At 42.9% G+C, this 14,216-nt stretch overlaps 1 protein-coding gene across 1 annotated transcript in view; it reads right to left on the bottom strand.

The window, feature by feature from the left end:
- The window catches only part of SEMA3E (semaphorin 3E), a 220,585-nt gene that overhangs the window by 39,010 nt on the left and 167,359 nt on the right, over positions 1-14,216 (bottom strand). Inside the window, exons 6-7 of the mRNA XM_025181682.3 lie at positions 3,244-3,363; positions 1,361-1,503 (exon numbers count right to left, since the gene is read on the bottom strand). Of these exons, the coding sequence (XP_025037467.2) occupies positions 1,361-1,503; positions 3,244-3,363 (263 nt within the window). The remainder of the gene's footprint in view (positions 1-1,360; positions 1,504-3,243; positions 3,364-14,216) is intronic.

Here is a 14,216-nt window from a genome sequence, read left to right as displayed (position 1 = left end):
GATTAGTGCACACAGTGCCCAGCAGACATATCCCACGACTGATATCAGGAGTGTCCCCAAAAATTTCTGCTGGAGACTGTGTAACATCCTGTATATCCTGCTAATACAGCAGTTTTGCATGTTGGTCTGTTTGTATGCTACTCTCTGTATATTGATGAGTCTTCCTTTAGTTAGGAAGAATGAATATGACTGCCTCCAAAGGCAGATTGAAAGCTGAGAAATCTGCAGTCTATTCCTAGCTCTGTTAGGGTGTTTCTTCATAGCACCCAAACTCAAAATAAGATACACAATTTGCTCTATGCAAATTAAATATCTTATTTCAATTGTGTTTTGAAATAACGTGCTATTTTTAGAAAAATACCTTGAAATAATGGGTGCGTTTAAAAGACATGGGGTAGCTGTTTCGGGATACCTACGGTTTCCCAAAATAACTCTGCTGTCTAGATGTGCCCTTTCTTACTTGCTGGGTGACCCTGGCAAATCCTTTCACCTCTTTTCATCATTTTCCTCATCTGTGAAATGGGGCTTACGCTGCTTCCTAGCTCATAACATTATTGCGCGGATTAATTCATGTCTGAAAGCCTCTTAGCACATGTCAGACAGGATCTGTTGCAATCTGGATAATTTTCAATAGTCATGCAAAGAGGCTAGAAACTGGCTGCAAATGAGCTGCAATCCATGGAGCACTCCCTTGTGGGCACAGAGTATGGGAGCCCTGTGAATATTTTTCCTCCAACCCCTGATGCACACTGGAGTCATGAAGAGATGTGCTGAGAGAAGGAAGAGCATGTGGCTAAGCTCCCATAACCTCCAATGAATGTAGGGGCCATTAAGCAAGGAGTTACTTAGAATGCCCTGGCAGCTGGAGTAAGTGGCTTTGGGGTGGGAGCCAAAACCCCCACTTCCCCAGCCAGTTATTAATCCTCCATCCCTGGTTCCAGGCACAGTTCTGATGCAAGAGAGAGAATGTGTCTGGGGAACTGGTGCGTGAACAAGGAGTGCTAAGTATCAGTATTATTATTACCAAGCTGTGTCGCTTATTTGAAAAAGAACTAGAGATGGGCTTAAAAACCACAAAACTTGGATCCATGTCCACATTTTGAACCTCCTCACTCCAGAGTTTATCAGATTTTGGATGTGGAGGTTGAGTTTCTTGCACAAATATGGGTTAAGATTTTAAATTTCCCCAAATTGGAGGATGGTTAGATGTGGGATTTTTGCTCAGATCCATCTGACACCCTTCCTTCCTCTCCACCCCGCAAATTCTAACTGATGATACATTTGAAGGTGGAAGAATGAATGAACAAAGTGAGCACACTGTATGTTGTTCTACTAGAGGATCAGGACAAAAGAATCTCACCGCACACACTCGTCCAACTCTGGCATAAATGGCATGAGCGCCTGTCTCTGCCTCTAATGCTTTTTCAGTAAAGAAGAAATACACTTTGTTATCGTCCCGGTCTTCATTGTCGGGAATCATGTACGAGCCAACAAACTTTGGTTCTTTAAAAAGGAATAAAAAAAGAAAGGAGTTGGCTCTCATGTTTATTAAAACAACATAAATATTTTTTAAAAAACCCACAATTAACCATTCTAATGGACAACAGGAAAATATAATGAAGGAAGCAAAGATTTTCCAGGGAAAGAGCTACCATTTGGGGGGAGGAAATAAAGTAGAAACCTATTTTATTTGGGTGAGTATCTACAGAACATGTGGAAAACATTAGCTTCCAAAATATTTTTGTAGCTCCAATTCACATATCAAAACTGTTTTGTATACGTTCAAGGAAAAGATCTCTTTCCCCCATCATGTTCTCTGGGGGCTTTAACATTTTAGTTTAAATTAGGCTGAAACTTGGCATTGAGTTTATGTAGCAATCTCTGGCCATGTATAAAACACAGGAATACCAACATTGGCTTCAGATAAAGTGCTGTTTACTCAGTGAGATACAGGACCAGCTCTGTCCAGCTAACAGAGGTGTGCCTGTAGCTAGAAGGAACTGGGAGCACCTTTGTTAGGAAACGGTAACCACATGAAACTTTCCTTGCTAGGGCTTTCCGTATTAAGTTGAAATATGGGTTTGCCCATGCTGTGAACCTTTAAAACAAACCTGGGCAGAGTACTGAGTGAGTCCTTATCGTCTCAAGTCATTCTGGGAAAGCATTTACAGCTTTCTTCAAAAGCAGAAATAGCATTTATTCCATTGGCATGACCTTTTAAGAAGCCTAGTACTTGACAAGATATCATTATAGGATGCTTTTTAATATAAATATTTCATGGACTCCTGCTCTGATATTGAAGCCATAATGACGTTTTAAGATGTCATTAGGGACTAAGTTGGGGATTTTACTCTGCTTCAATAAAATATAAATACATTAAATATACATTTTAAAATAGTTCCCCCTTTCAAAATCACAGTGTAAAAACAGAGGAAATTAGAAAATAAAACTGTAACCCCACCACCCTGAAATCTAACTTTAAACAGAGAACAGCTCTTAAAGATAAGATCAACTTTGCCTATATATCAAGTACATCTATCTACCTTTTTAATGATCTCTGTCACCATGTACATAGTACTTACCACTGTAGAACCCAACTCCCTGATTCAGCAAACTACTCAAGCATGAATTTAGACTCAATGGAGTCGAGATTGAAACACATGTTCAAAGTTAACTATGTATTTAAGTGCTTTGGTGGCCTTTTATCTAGGTTGAAATCCCAACTAAGTCAATGGCAGAGCTCCCATTGATTTCAGTGGGATTAGCATCTGAAAAAAATCAACACTTTTTTGAGATACCTCCAATCTACAATCTGAGCCAATGAGTTAAATTCACTTGCATTGATGCAAATAACTCTAAATTACAATTTCTTGCATCAGCCTGCTCTTTGTTCCCCAGGGCTGAGGCCCACTGACAAAGGTAAGCAACAGGGCTGTTATCTATCTTCTCTTGGGCTTAAGTGGAGGCTTCTCTGTTGATGCATTGAATTAGAACCTCTAGCCTCCCTAAGCATGCACTCTTCATAGGTAACGTCCCAATTGTGGAATCACGTTGTTCATTGTTTTGTTACAACCCTTCAAACCCTTGTGAGGACTTTTTGCTGACCAGAATCTTCTCTATCATTCCATGGCGGATCCAAGGTGGCTCATGATGTTGTTGTTCCCATTTTTAATGAACAACGCTCTCCAAAGATTTCCTAACTTTATGAAGAGGAAGGGGTCTGCATCCTTTCACTTCCTGTACCTTTCAGAAGACGCTCATCATCAGGTTCAGTTCGAATATGTGGCATACGACCCATAGTACGCAAGATGGCAGCATCTCTCCCCCAATAGTCGTTGTAGAGCCCAGAAAACAGTTCACCCCCTGCAGACCAGATATATTATTAAATAAGTTAGGACAATACTGTATTTAGTAGTTATTCTGGAAGTGATGGTGACAAAAAAAGTCCATGAAGATGCAACTTGTTAATATTTTCTATGACTTTAGCCAAGAGATTGAGTCAGCCATTGAATATGTGAGGTTGTGTATGAACTGAGCACATTAGGAAAGAAGCCAACCCATGGGAATGTTTAATGGATGCTGGTCTGTGGCACAAATTTTATCCCAAAGCCCATAATTGCTAGAAGTAGGAAAGTTGTAGTTAACACATTGGACAAGACTGTGGTGTTAGCAGCCTGCTGGAAGCCAGCCTAGCTTTTGGAAGGTAGTGAGGAATTTTGCTTTCTCCAACATAGTGCAGGATTCTCTTTTGTGAAAAACAAAACATTTTGTTGAAAACTGAAACAGCACTAGGATGAAAAAGACCCGATGGCTTTAATTTAAAGGAGAAAGTTTCCATGCTGTGTTTATGTTAATACTGTGTGTCCAATACATCCATTCGTAAGATCTGAAAAATCAAAGGTCCCACCAGATTCACCCTTCCTCACTACACAGAACTCTTAAGCTACAATAAATATGGAATAGGAACCATGTAAGGTAGTTGAGATAGGAACTATGTTTTTGTGTTTGTACAGCACCTAACACATTGGGGACCTGGTCTGAGACTGGACCTTAGAGGAAGTCTGGCAATACAAGTGATAAATAATAAGAGAGAATAGGTAATACTTTTTATAAGGTATGATTTACTTTCCAAAAACAATTTGTACTCCTCATAAGGTGCCAACACTTAATGGGGCTAGGGCCTCATTCGTGCCTTAATGAAGTGATTTCTGTGATAATTTTATCATGCTCAATAAAAAGAATAATCTTCTTGCAATCATGACACTGGACTGATATGGGGAGATCTGGATTTAATTCCACAGCCTTCAGGTGTGATCTTTGGCATTCACTCTACATTGCCTCTGCCTCAGTTCCTCTGTTATGCAATGAAGATAGTAATGTTTCTCCCACCACTGAGTATCTTTTCCATTTAGAGCAGGGGTGGGGAACCTCTGGCATGCTGACTGCATGCGGTTTGTCAGAGTTAGCACCTGGTAGGCTGCCAGACAGTTTGTTTAGGTGAGCATCTGCAGGCAAGGAGCCCAGAAGTTCCCTTGGTTCATCATTCCTGGTAATGGGTGCTGCAGGAATGAGTAGACCATCCCCTTCTGTTTATAGCCCATATATTTCTATTTAAAAACTGTGTTAAAATGAAGCACATTGTCTTTTTCTAAAAAAACTCATATACAAACATAAATTTAAATTCAGAATTTTACACAAAGGCAATATCCACCTCTTAATAAATAAATAATAGTCATAGTCAACATTAGAGATCTAAGTTGTTTCAGTACATTTTCTTACGCAAAGGAAAAACAATGAGGGATTCACAGATGCATCTGCACATCAGGCAGACTGGCCACAAGTTTTTAACACAGCCTGCTTTCTTTGCTCACGCTTCTTTTTGACTTTTTCAGTTCAGCTCTTTTTAATGGTTTTATCCTCAGACCAACATGTCTGACACAATCCTGATCTACCACAAGCAGCACCATCAGCATCTCTTGCATTTGTGTCAAGTTGGCTATCTTTTAGGTGGACTTTGAGAGTGTCATTTTATCATTTTCATTGGCCTGCTAGCATATGTGCTCACATTTTCAACTGTCCATAAAACATGGCTTTGGGGAGTCACATAGCATCTATATATATATGAAGTGACCAGTCAAGAGAAGTTATGGCTGAATGGTGCCTCTAGGGATTAGTCATGAAGCACTGCACTGGACTTTACTGTTTGATATCCTTTCCGATCATTTGCTATTACAGATGAGATGTAGATAGTGCATATGGAAATGCTCAAGTTGCATAAAATGCCTGTTGTAGGTTGTCTGAATTCACCACTTATGAATCTGAGATTACACTAGTTTTTGGTTAGATTCCATTTAAAGGTAGCTTGCTATGACCACTAGATGGCAGCCTGACATTAGACAATAAAACAGCTGGCACAAACTATAGAAATGGACGGAAGTAAATTATTTCCAGTTCCAAACTAATCTGTGTGGAGATTTCAGTAACACCATTTCTCGCTCCCTAATGAAAATAAACCTGACTGATCAATAACATTTGCTAATGCTTATGGACTTTAATGAAAGCACAAATTTTCCTTGCACATCTCCTTACAGATGGGGATTTTGTTTCTGTTAAGAGTTATATGAGAACTTAATGGTACCATAAGAAATAATGATTCTGAAAAAATTTCAGAAGTTTGGCAGCTGGGGCTGGTTCAGGGATCTTTGTTGATTCAGAACTAGGGAACTTTCCCCCTAAGCTTCTCCTCATGATATTGCCTTATAACATACACTGAGTCAGCACCATGTAACATATTAGCAAATGAAATTAAATACTACAACAACAACAGCAACAACACACACACATACACCAGCATCTCAGAGGTGCTCAGACAAGAGAGCTTGCCAATGTCTGAATAAAATTCACAACATTCTTTGCAATATTGATTAATGAACACAAGGTATAAATCCATCATTCAAAAATTCTGTTCGACAAATTACAGACTGCTTTATAGCAATAAAACTCTGAAAATTTATAAGTCAAGACATGACACTATTCTCCTTTGCACAAGCTGATGAGCAAGACAGTCAAAATATGGGAAATGCCAGTAGCTGCAAGACTGGTGTAAATGACCATTTACTGTACTTATTTTTACTATTTAATTATTTGTATTGCAGTAAAAATGGACCAACCCCCCATTCTGCTTGGTGCTGTACACAGACAGAAATCATATACAGGCAGTCCCCGACTTATGCGGATCCGACTTATGTGTCCTCCGGGGCGAGAAAAGCTTCTCCCTGTCTTCCTGGTCTGCTGGGGGGGGGGTCCAGCAAAGCCGCTGGACCCCCCCCCCCCCCAGCAGACCAGGGACACCCGAGCAAAGCCGCCTCCTGGAGCCGTTTGCCCTGGAGCAAAGCCACCCAGGCAGCGGGACTCCCGCTGCCTGGGCGGCTTTGCTCCTGTCCCCCTGGTCTGCTGGGGGGGGGTCCAGTGGCTTTGCTGAGCAACTCTGAGCAACTCTGAGTTTGCTGAGCAACTCTGCCTCCGGCTTCCTGTAGTCAGCCCCTGGTCAGTTTCAGTGGCAGCAGCTGAATCTGGAGCCAGTTCCGACTTACATACAAATTCAACTTAAGAACAAATCTATAGTCCCTATCTTGTACGTAACCCGGGGACTGCCTGTATAGTCACTGGCCTAAAAAATTAACCATCTAATTCACTGGCCTAAAAAATTAACCATCTAAGTCAAGGGTGGAAAACCCTTTTGGGGTTGAGAACCGCTGACCCGCAGAAAAATCAGCTTGGTGCCAGAGGCTGTGGGAAGGCTCTGGAGGGGGTGGGGGTGAGGGAGGGGAGGGCAGCTGGAGTGCCAATGTGAGTTACCTAATGCTGAAGGAGGCCCTAAGCCTCAGGCGCCAGATCCAGGTGTAAGAGGACTGTTAGCCCCTTACTAAAACTCTGTTTTTGGTTCGCCAGCTCCCAGTGTCAAAAGGGGGTCCATGAGAAATCAGGGCCCTGAGACTGACAGACCCCAGAGACAATGGAAAGCAGCCAACACTCCAGCTCGGCCTGATTGACAGGTTGGACAGGCCAGTGAGGAAAGTGAGAGGCCAGGCCCCATCCTCCCTGTGAGCTGGCATTGTTCTGGGTCTCTCTGAGCAAGGAGAGAGCTGAGAGACTGCTAAGAGGAGCAAGCTGTGAGGAGAAGTCCTGCAGCAACAGAGCCAGGCACACACAGCCCAAGGAGTGCAGACCCTGTGTTGAGCAGCAGACTGGCAGTGCTCAGAGAGCCAAAAGGGACAGAGAAGCAACGCAAGGAGCTGGAGACTGGCAAAGCAGCACAGCCTGCAGCTGGGTGTGGTGAGCAGCTGCGACCAGCAAAATGTGGGGAGAGGCTCTGGGCAGGGAGATATCACCAGCCAAGAGGCCCAGCAGGCCAGACTGGGAGAGGGGTCTGGCCACTTAGAGCTTGAGGCTGTGTGGTCACTGCCAGAGCAGGCATGTCCAGCCTGCAGCCCCCCCCTCCTCCCCTGCAGCACATCCAGGGCCTCTAAGGGGACTATAAGGAAGAGACTGTGGACTGTCCTTACACTCTGCAGACTGCTGTTTTGATGTCCCTGTGCTACAGAGCAGGGCTGTGTGTTCTCATTTAACCATTCTCATTTTTTCTTATTCTTTTCTCTTTAATCAGTTGATGTTTAATAAATTGTATTTGCTTTGAACCTTATGAAATGATCACTGGGCCAAGAAAGCCTGCAGTGTGAAGAGAGCACCTCGGAGTGGGGACACCCTAACTCCTGCCCCTAGTGACTACAAGGTCAGGGAATAAGCCCCAGGAAACCTGGGCCCAGCCTTGTTGGGGTTTTGAGGACTCTGCTACTCAGGAGAGTGGAGGGGGAGCCCTCAGGACCAGGGGAGCCGTGGGGTAAAGGAAGTGGGAGCGGGGACTCAGATCCTTTCGCTGGTCCATTTCACTGGGGTGGTATAGAAGCCAGGAAAGTTCCCCACAATAGCGGGACCATTCCCCCGCTTACACAGGCAACCCAGGGGCCACATCCAGCTCTTGGGCCTTAGGTTCCCCACCCCGATCTAAGTATAAGACAATTGATGAAAGGGGACGTACAAAGAAGCAATAAAATTATAATATGGTCACCATAGCAGGAGTGGTCTCAGCACAAGAACTTTAACTTGATTCTGCAAATGTTTTGTCTTTTTGGTAGTTAGGGATTTTTTGTTTTCTCTCCTGTCTCACTGACTTCAACAGACTTTGGATTCAGCCTTAAAAATCGTGTTATGGCATCAAAATAAATGGCCACATTTTCATATGTACAAACAATGCTCAGAAAACCGATTTAGGTATGGACCTGAGATCTCCAAGTTTGAAAATTGTGGTGTAAATTTCTACTTTTTTTATTCCTCTGCTGTGAAGATTCAGCTATTTACAGTGCATGTGAGTGAAGTGCTCTCCTAGCTCTACCTCAGGGTTTTATACTGCCACCCAACACCGCAGCACCTTGCATGTGAAATCAATTGAAAAGTCTCTATTGGATTTAGACTCATAGATTCCAAGGCCAGAAGAGATGGTTATCATAATCTGGTCTGACCTCTTGTATGACTTCCCCAAAACAATTTCCAGATCATGTCTTTTAGAAAAACTTCCGGTCGTGATATAAATCTATCAGTGATGAAAAGCTGATAAATTTGTTAAATTATTCCAATATTAATTTCCCTCTCTATTAAAAATGTCCTATCTCAATTTGTCTTGCTTCCACTTCCAGACACTGACTCACGTTATACTGTTTTTTTGTTAGACTGAAGGGCAGACTATGAAATATTTGTTCCTCATGCAGCTACTTATAGACTAAATAGGTTGAGCTCCTAGTTTTATCCCTGTAATATCCGTGGCTGTTCTCTGAACCCTCTCCAGTTGATAAACATCCTTCTTGAATTGTGGGCAGGACTCAGCAGTGATTGCACCAGGGCCAATATGCAGGTAAAATAATCTCTCTAGTTCCTAGTCAAGATTCCCCTGTTTATGTACCCTAGGATTCCATTAGTGCTTTTGGCTACAGTGCTGCACTGGGAGCTCATGTTCAGATGATTATCCACTATGCTGCCTACACCTTTTTCAGAGTCTCTGCTTCCCAGCAGAGAGCCCCCCGTCCTATAAGTATGGCCTAAGTTCATATTTCCTACATGCATCTATGTAGCCATATTAAAACACTTCGGGTATGTCTACACTACAAAGTTAATTCGAACTAACAGCCATTAGTTCGAATTAACTTTAATAGTGTCTATACATACAAATGGCTAGTTTGAATGTAATTCAAAGTAGTGGAGCGCTTAATTCGAACTAGGTAAACCTCATTCTACGAGGACTAACGCCTAGTTTGAATTAAGCAGTTCGAATTAAGGGCTGTGTAGCCACTTAATTCGAACTAGTGGGAGGCTAGCCCTCCCCAGCTTGCCCTGGTGGCCACTCTGGGCCAAGCCAGGGAAACTCTTCTGCCCCCCTCCCAGCCCCGAAGCCCTTAAAGGAGCATAGTCTGGCTACAGTGCTCGTGCCAGTTCAAGCCTACCAGCACCCAGCCAGCAGACCCTGCACTTGGCATGGCATGAGCCAGCCACCCGCTGCCACCCAGCCCTCCTCCTCTTCCAAGGACCAGGCTGGCAGCTCCCAGGAGCCTGCTCGGGGCTGCAAGAGGTGGGTGCCTGCCTGGTCTAGTGCGGAGATCGTGGACCTCATCGAGGTTTGGGGGGAGGCCTCCAACGTCCACGACCTCTGTACTGCCACAGGAATGCAGCCGTCTAGGGCAGGATAGCTGCCAGCCTGGCCACCAAAGGCCACATGCGAACCCAGGAGCAGGTCTGCATGAAAATCAAGTTGGTCCGGTGAGACCCCTGACCCTGAGCTTAGAACATAAGAATGGCCATACTGGGTCAGACCAATCTAGCCCATTAGCCTGTCTGCTGACAGCGGCCAGCACCAGGTACCCCAGAGGGGATGGACCAAAGACAATGACCAAGCGATTTGTCTCATGCCATCCAGCTCCAGCCTTCCACAAATAGAGGCCAGGGACACCGTTCCTACCCCCTGGCTAATAGCACTCCATGGACCCAACGTCCGTGAATTTATCTAACTTCTCTTTAAACTCTGTTATAGTTCTAGCCTTCACAGCCTCCTGTGGCAAGGAGTTCCACAAGTTGACTATGTGCCGTGTGAAGAACTTTCGCTTATTAGTTTTAAACTTGCTGTCCATTCATTTCATTTGGTGTCCTCTAGTCCTTCTATTATAGGAACTAATGAAGAACTTTTCTTTATTCACCCTCTCAACACCACTCATGCTTTTATAGACCTCTGTCATATCCCCCATCAGTCTCCTCTTTTCTAAGCTGAAAAGTCCCAATCTCTTTAGCCTCTCTTCATATGGGACCTGTTCCAAACCCCTAATCATTGTAGTTGCCCTTTTCTGAACCCTTTCCAAGGCCAAAATATCTTTTTTGAGTTCAGAAGACCACATCTGTACACAGTACTGAAGATATGGCATACCATAGTTTTATACTTCCCCTCCTCCTTCTTCCCATGGCTTCGCCCTTCCAGCTCCCTCCTCCCAGGTTTTCCCTCCCCTCTTCCACCCTCTCTCTTCCCCTCTCCCACCTCCTTTTCCCAGTCTCGCCAGAGGTTAATCCCCCCTCCCACCGAGTTTTGTTAAATAAAGAGTTTGTATTTTTGAACACACGTGTCCTTTATTTTTTACATCAGGAAGGGGGGCTAGGGAGGGGTAAGTGGAAGGAGGTAAGGGAGGAATGGGGCACGAGTCACCGATGGGAAGGACTGGGGTGGCTCTGTGGGCTCCTCGGGGTGGAAGCTCTCCTGCAGGACCTCCTGGATCCTGACAGCCCCCGACTAACCCCTCTCCCCTCCGGGATGGCAGCCTGCAACAAGTGCAGCCAGACTGATGGCCGAGTGCTGTGATGTACCGAGTGAGGGCACTCAGGGCACTCCAAGACAGGACTGCTTTGCCATTCGTCATCGAGTTAGACAAGCAAGTGGGGAACCCTGAGAACTGTCTGTCCGGAGTGGGGGTTGGGTCCCTTTAAGCACAGCCCTCGGCAAGCCTGAGGCAGCAACTCCACGCTCTAAGTCCTAACCTGATGCCCTGCCGGCACTGGTTCCGGCCATCCTTGACTTCGGTTCAGGGTCCACTCAATGTGGACATGCTAGTTTGAATTAGCAAAATGCTAATTTGAATTAGTTTTTAGGTCTAGATGCACTAATTCGAATTAGCTTAGTTCGAATTAACTAATTTGAATTAAGTTAGTTCGAATTAGTGTTGTAGTGTAGACATACCCTTCTTGTTTTATTGCACCCAGCTTGCCAAGTGATCCAGCTCTCTCAGTACCAATGACTCATCCTCTTCATTATTTACCAATCTCCCAATTTTTAAGTTGCCTATAACTTAATCGGTGATTAGTTTTTTTTTTCTTCTAGGATCAGGTCATAGATATAAGTATTAAATAGCGTACGGCTAAGAACAAATCCATGCAGTATCCCACTAGAAACACATCTGCTTAATGATTTCCAATTATATTTTGACACTCCTTAGCAGATTCAGCCTTTAATTGATTTCATTGTGACATGTCAGTTTTCTATAGTTCTAGTTTGTTAATCAGAAATGTGTGTGGTACCAAGTCAAACTTGCACTTTTCCCTTAGTGGGATAAAATCGCTGCTTGAAATAGGATTTCTGTTGAGAGAGAGACAGAGAGAAAGAGAGAGAGAGAGAAAGAATGAGAGAGAGGTTTCATTACTTAAACACAGCCTGCCTTCTCCAGAACAACAACAACAAAAAAAGGATCCAAGCTGAAGCCTTTACATATCTAAAATTTCCACTGAAATCAGTTTGGCAGATTTTATTGAATAGGTTACAGCATCCCTACCATGGCCCATTAAACTCAAAAAAATGTAAATGTCAAAGGTTCAGTGGAAGCACAATTCTATTTTTTCATTTTCTTAAAAATCTGAGCCTCCAAAAACAAACAAAAAATTTACCCAAATGCAACTTTAAAGTTATATAGATAGACTGAATCACAAATGTTTGAAAATGCTAATACATTTCCAAAGTTGTTAATCTCTGCTGTCTTTTTACAATTATACTAGGCAATACACTTATTCTTTTTCAGTTAAGAATCATAGAATAATAGAATACTAGGACTGGAAGGGACCTCGAGAGGTCATCGAGTCCAGTCCCCTGCCCTCATAGCAGGACCAAATACTGTCTAGACCATCTCTGATAGACATTTATCTAACCTGCTCTTAAATATATCCAGAGATGGGGATTCCACAACCTCCCTGGGCAATTTATTCCAGTTTTTGACCACCCTGACAGTTAGGAACTTTTTCCTAATGTCCAACCTAAACCTCCCTTGCTGCAGTTTAAGCCCATTGCTTCTTGTTCTATCCTCAGAGGCCAAGATGAACAAGTTTTCTCCTTCCTCCTTGTGACACCCTTTTAGATATCTGAAAACTGCTATCATGTCCCCCCTCAATCTTCTCTTTTCCAAACTAAACAAACCCAATTCCTTCAGCCTTCCCTCATAGGTCATGTTCTCTGGACCTTTAATCATTCTCGTTGCTCTTCTCTGGACCCTCTCCAATTTTTTCACATCTTTCTTGAAATGCGGTGCCCAGAACTGGACACAATACTCCAATTGAGGCCTAACCAGCACAGAGTAGAGCGGAAGAATGATTTCTCATGTCTTGCTCACAACACAGCTGTTAATACATCCCAAAATCATGTTTGCTTTCTTTGCAACAGCATCATACTGCTGACTCATATTTAACTTGTGGTCCACTATAATCCCTAGATCCCTTTATGCCATACTCCTTCCCAGACCGTCGCTTCCCATTCTGTATGTGTGAAACTGATTGTTCCTTCCCAAGTGGAGCACTTTGCATTTGTCTTTATTAAACTTCTTTCTATTTATCTCAGACCATTTCTCCAATTTGTCCAGGTCATTTTGAATTATGACCTTATCCTCCCGATTAGTCACAATCCCTCCCAGCTTGGTATCATCTGCAAACTTAATAAAGCGTACTTTCTATACCAATATGTAAATCGTTGATGAAGATATTGAACAGAGCCAGTCCCAAAACAGACTCCTGCGCAACCCCACTTGTCATGCCTTTCCAGCAGGATTGTGAACCATTAATAACTACTCTCTGAGTACGGTTATCCAGCCAGTTATGCATCCACCTTATAGTAGCCCCATCTAAGTTGTATTTACCTAGTTTATTGATAAGAATATCATGCGAGACCGTATCAAACGCCTTACTAAAGTCTAGGTATACCACATCCACCGCTTCTCCCTTATCCACAAGACTTGGTAATTAAGGAAGATTAATATAGTCCCTATTTATGTTATAGGATTCATATAATAAAAGATACAGGACATACAGGATAGCTGTACCTTCTGTAATCTTAACTTATAAGTTTCTTATGATTTTTTCCTAATTTTGCTTTCTATCTTGGTTAATGACAACATTTAGCTTTTTAGCACTTGATGTAAAGGCCACTGAAGTCGTTGACAGACTTCGCATTGTGTTTTGGTAAGGCCTATAGAGAGTTTTTCTTCTGTAGCTCTCAAAGAATTTTACAAAGAAGGAAATCATCATCAGGCATCCCATTTCAAACTGAAGGACAGTTACTTGTTCATAGTTGCCTCTAAATCAAGACAGAACTCAAAATAGAACTTCTGACTTCCAGGTCAGTGCTCAGTCCACTGTCTTTTCATAAATGTGCACAAACATAGTGTTTTTGAAAGCAAGTGAATTATGTAAAGTAGGGAACAGCTTAACCACATCTCTCTTTCTCTTCTTGTCAATTTGCTTGTCTCATAGCCCAAACTATTGATCTGATAGTAAGAAGAGAGGAAAATAAGGGATAAGTAACTGGAATTTGATCTAGTGGGCTGTGATCGCTGATTCCACAAGGAAAGTATTTCAAGATCTGAGGAGCTCATACATTCATAGATTATAAGGCCAGAAGAATCTTTGTGATCATACCAGTCTGAGTTCCCTGGATCTGCTGAATTAACTACTATTTAAACCAGAGCATATCTTTTAGAAAAAAAATCCAAGGTTGATTTAAAAATTGCAAGTGATGGAGAATCCACAGACTAAGTTGCTCCAATGGTGCAATGATTTTTAATTAAGAGTTTCATATATGTAAGCAGGAATTT

The sequence above is a fragment of the Pelodiscus sinensis genome, chromosome 1 (assembly GCF_052426305.1).
Source record: "Pelodiscus sinensis isolate ZL-2025 chromosome 1, ASM5242630v1, whole genome shotgun sequence".
NCBI classification, from domain to species: Eukaryota; Metazoa; Chordata; order Testudines; family Trionychidae; genus Pelodiscus; species Pelodiscus sinensis.
This window is presented reverse-complemented; position numbering and strand designations above follow the sequence as displayed.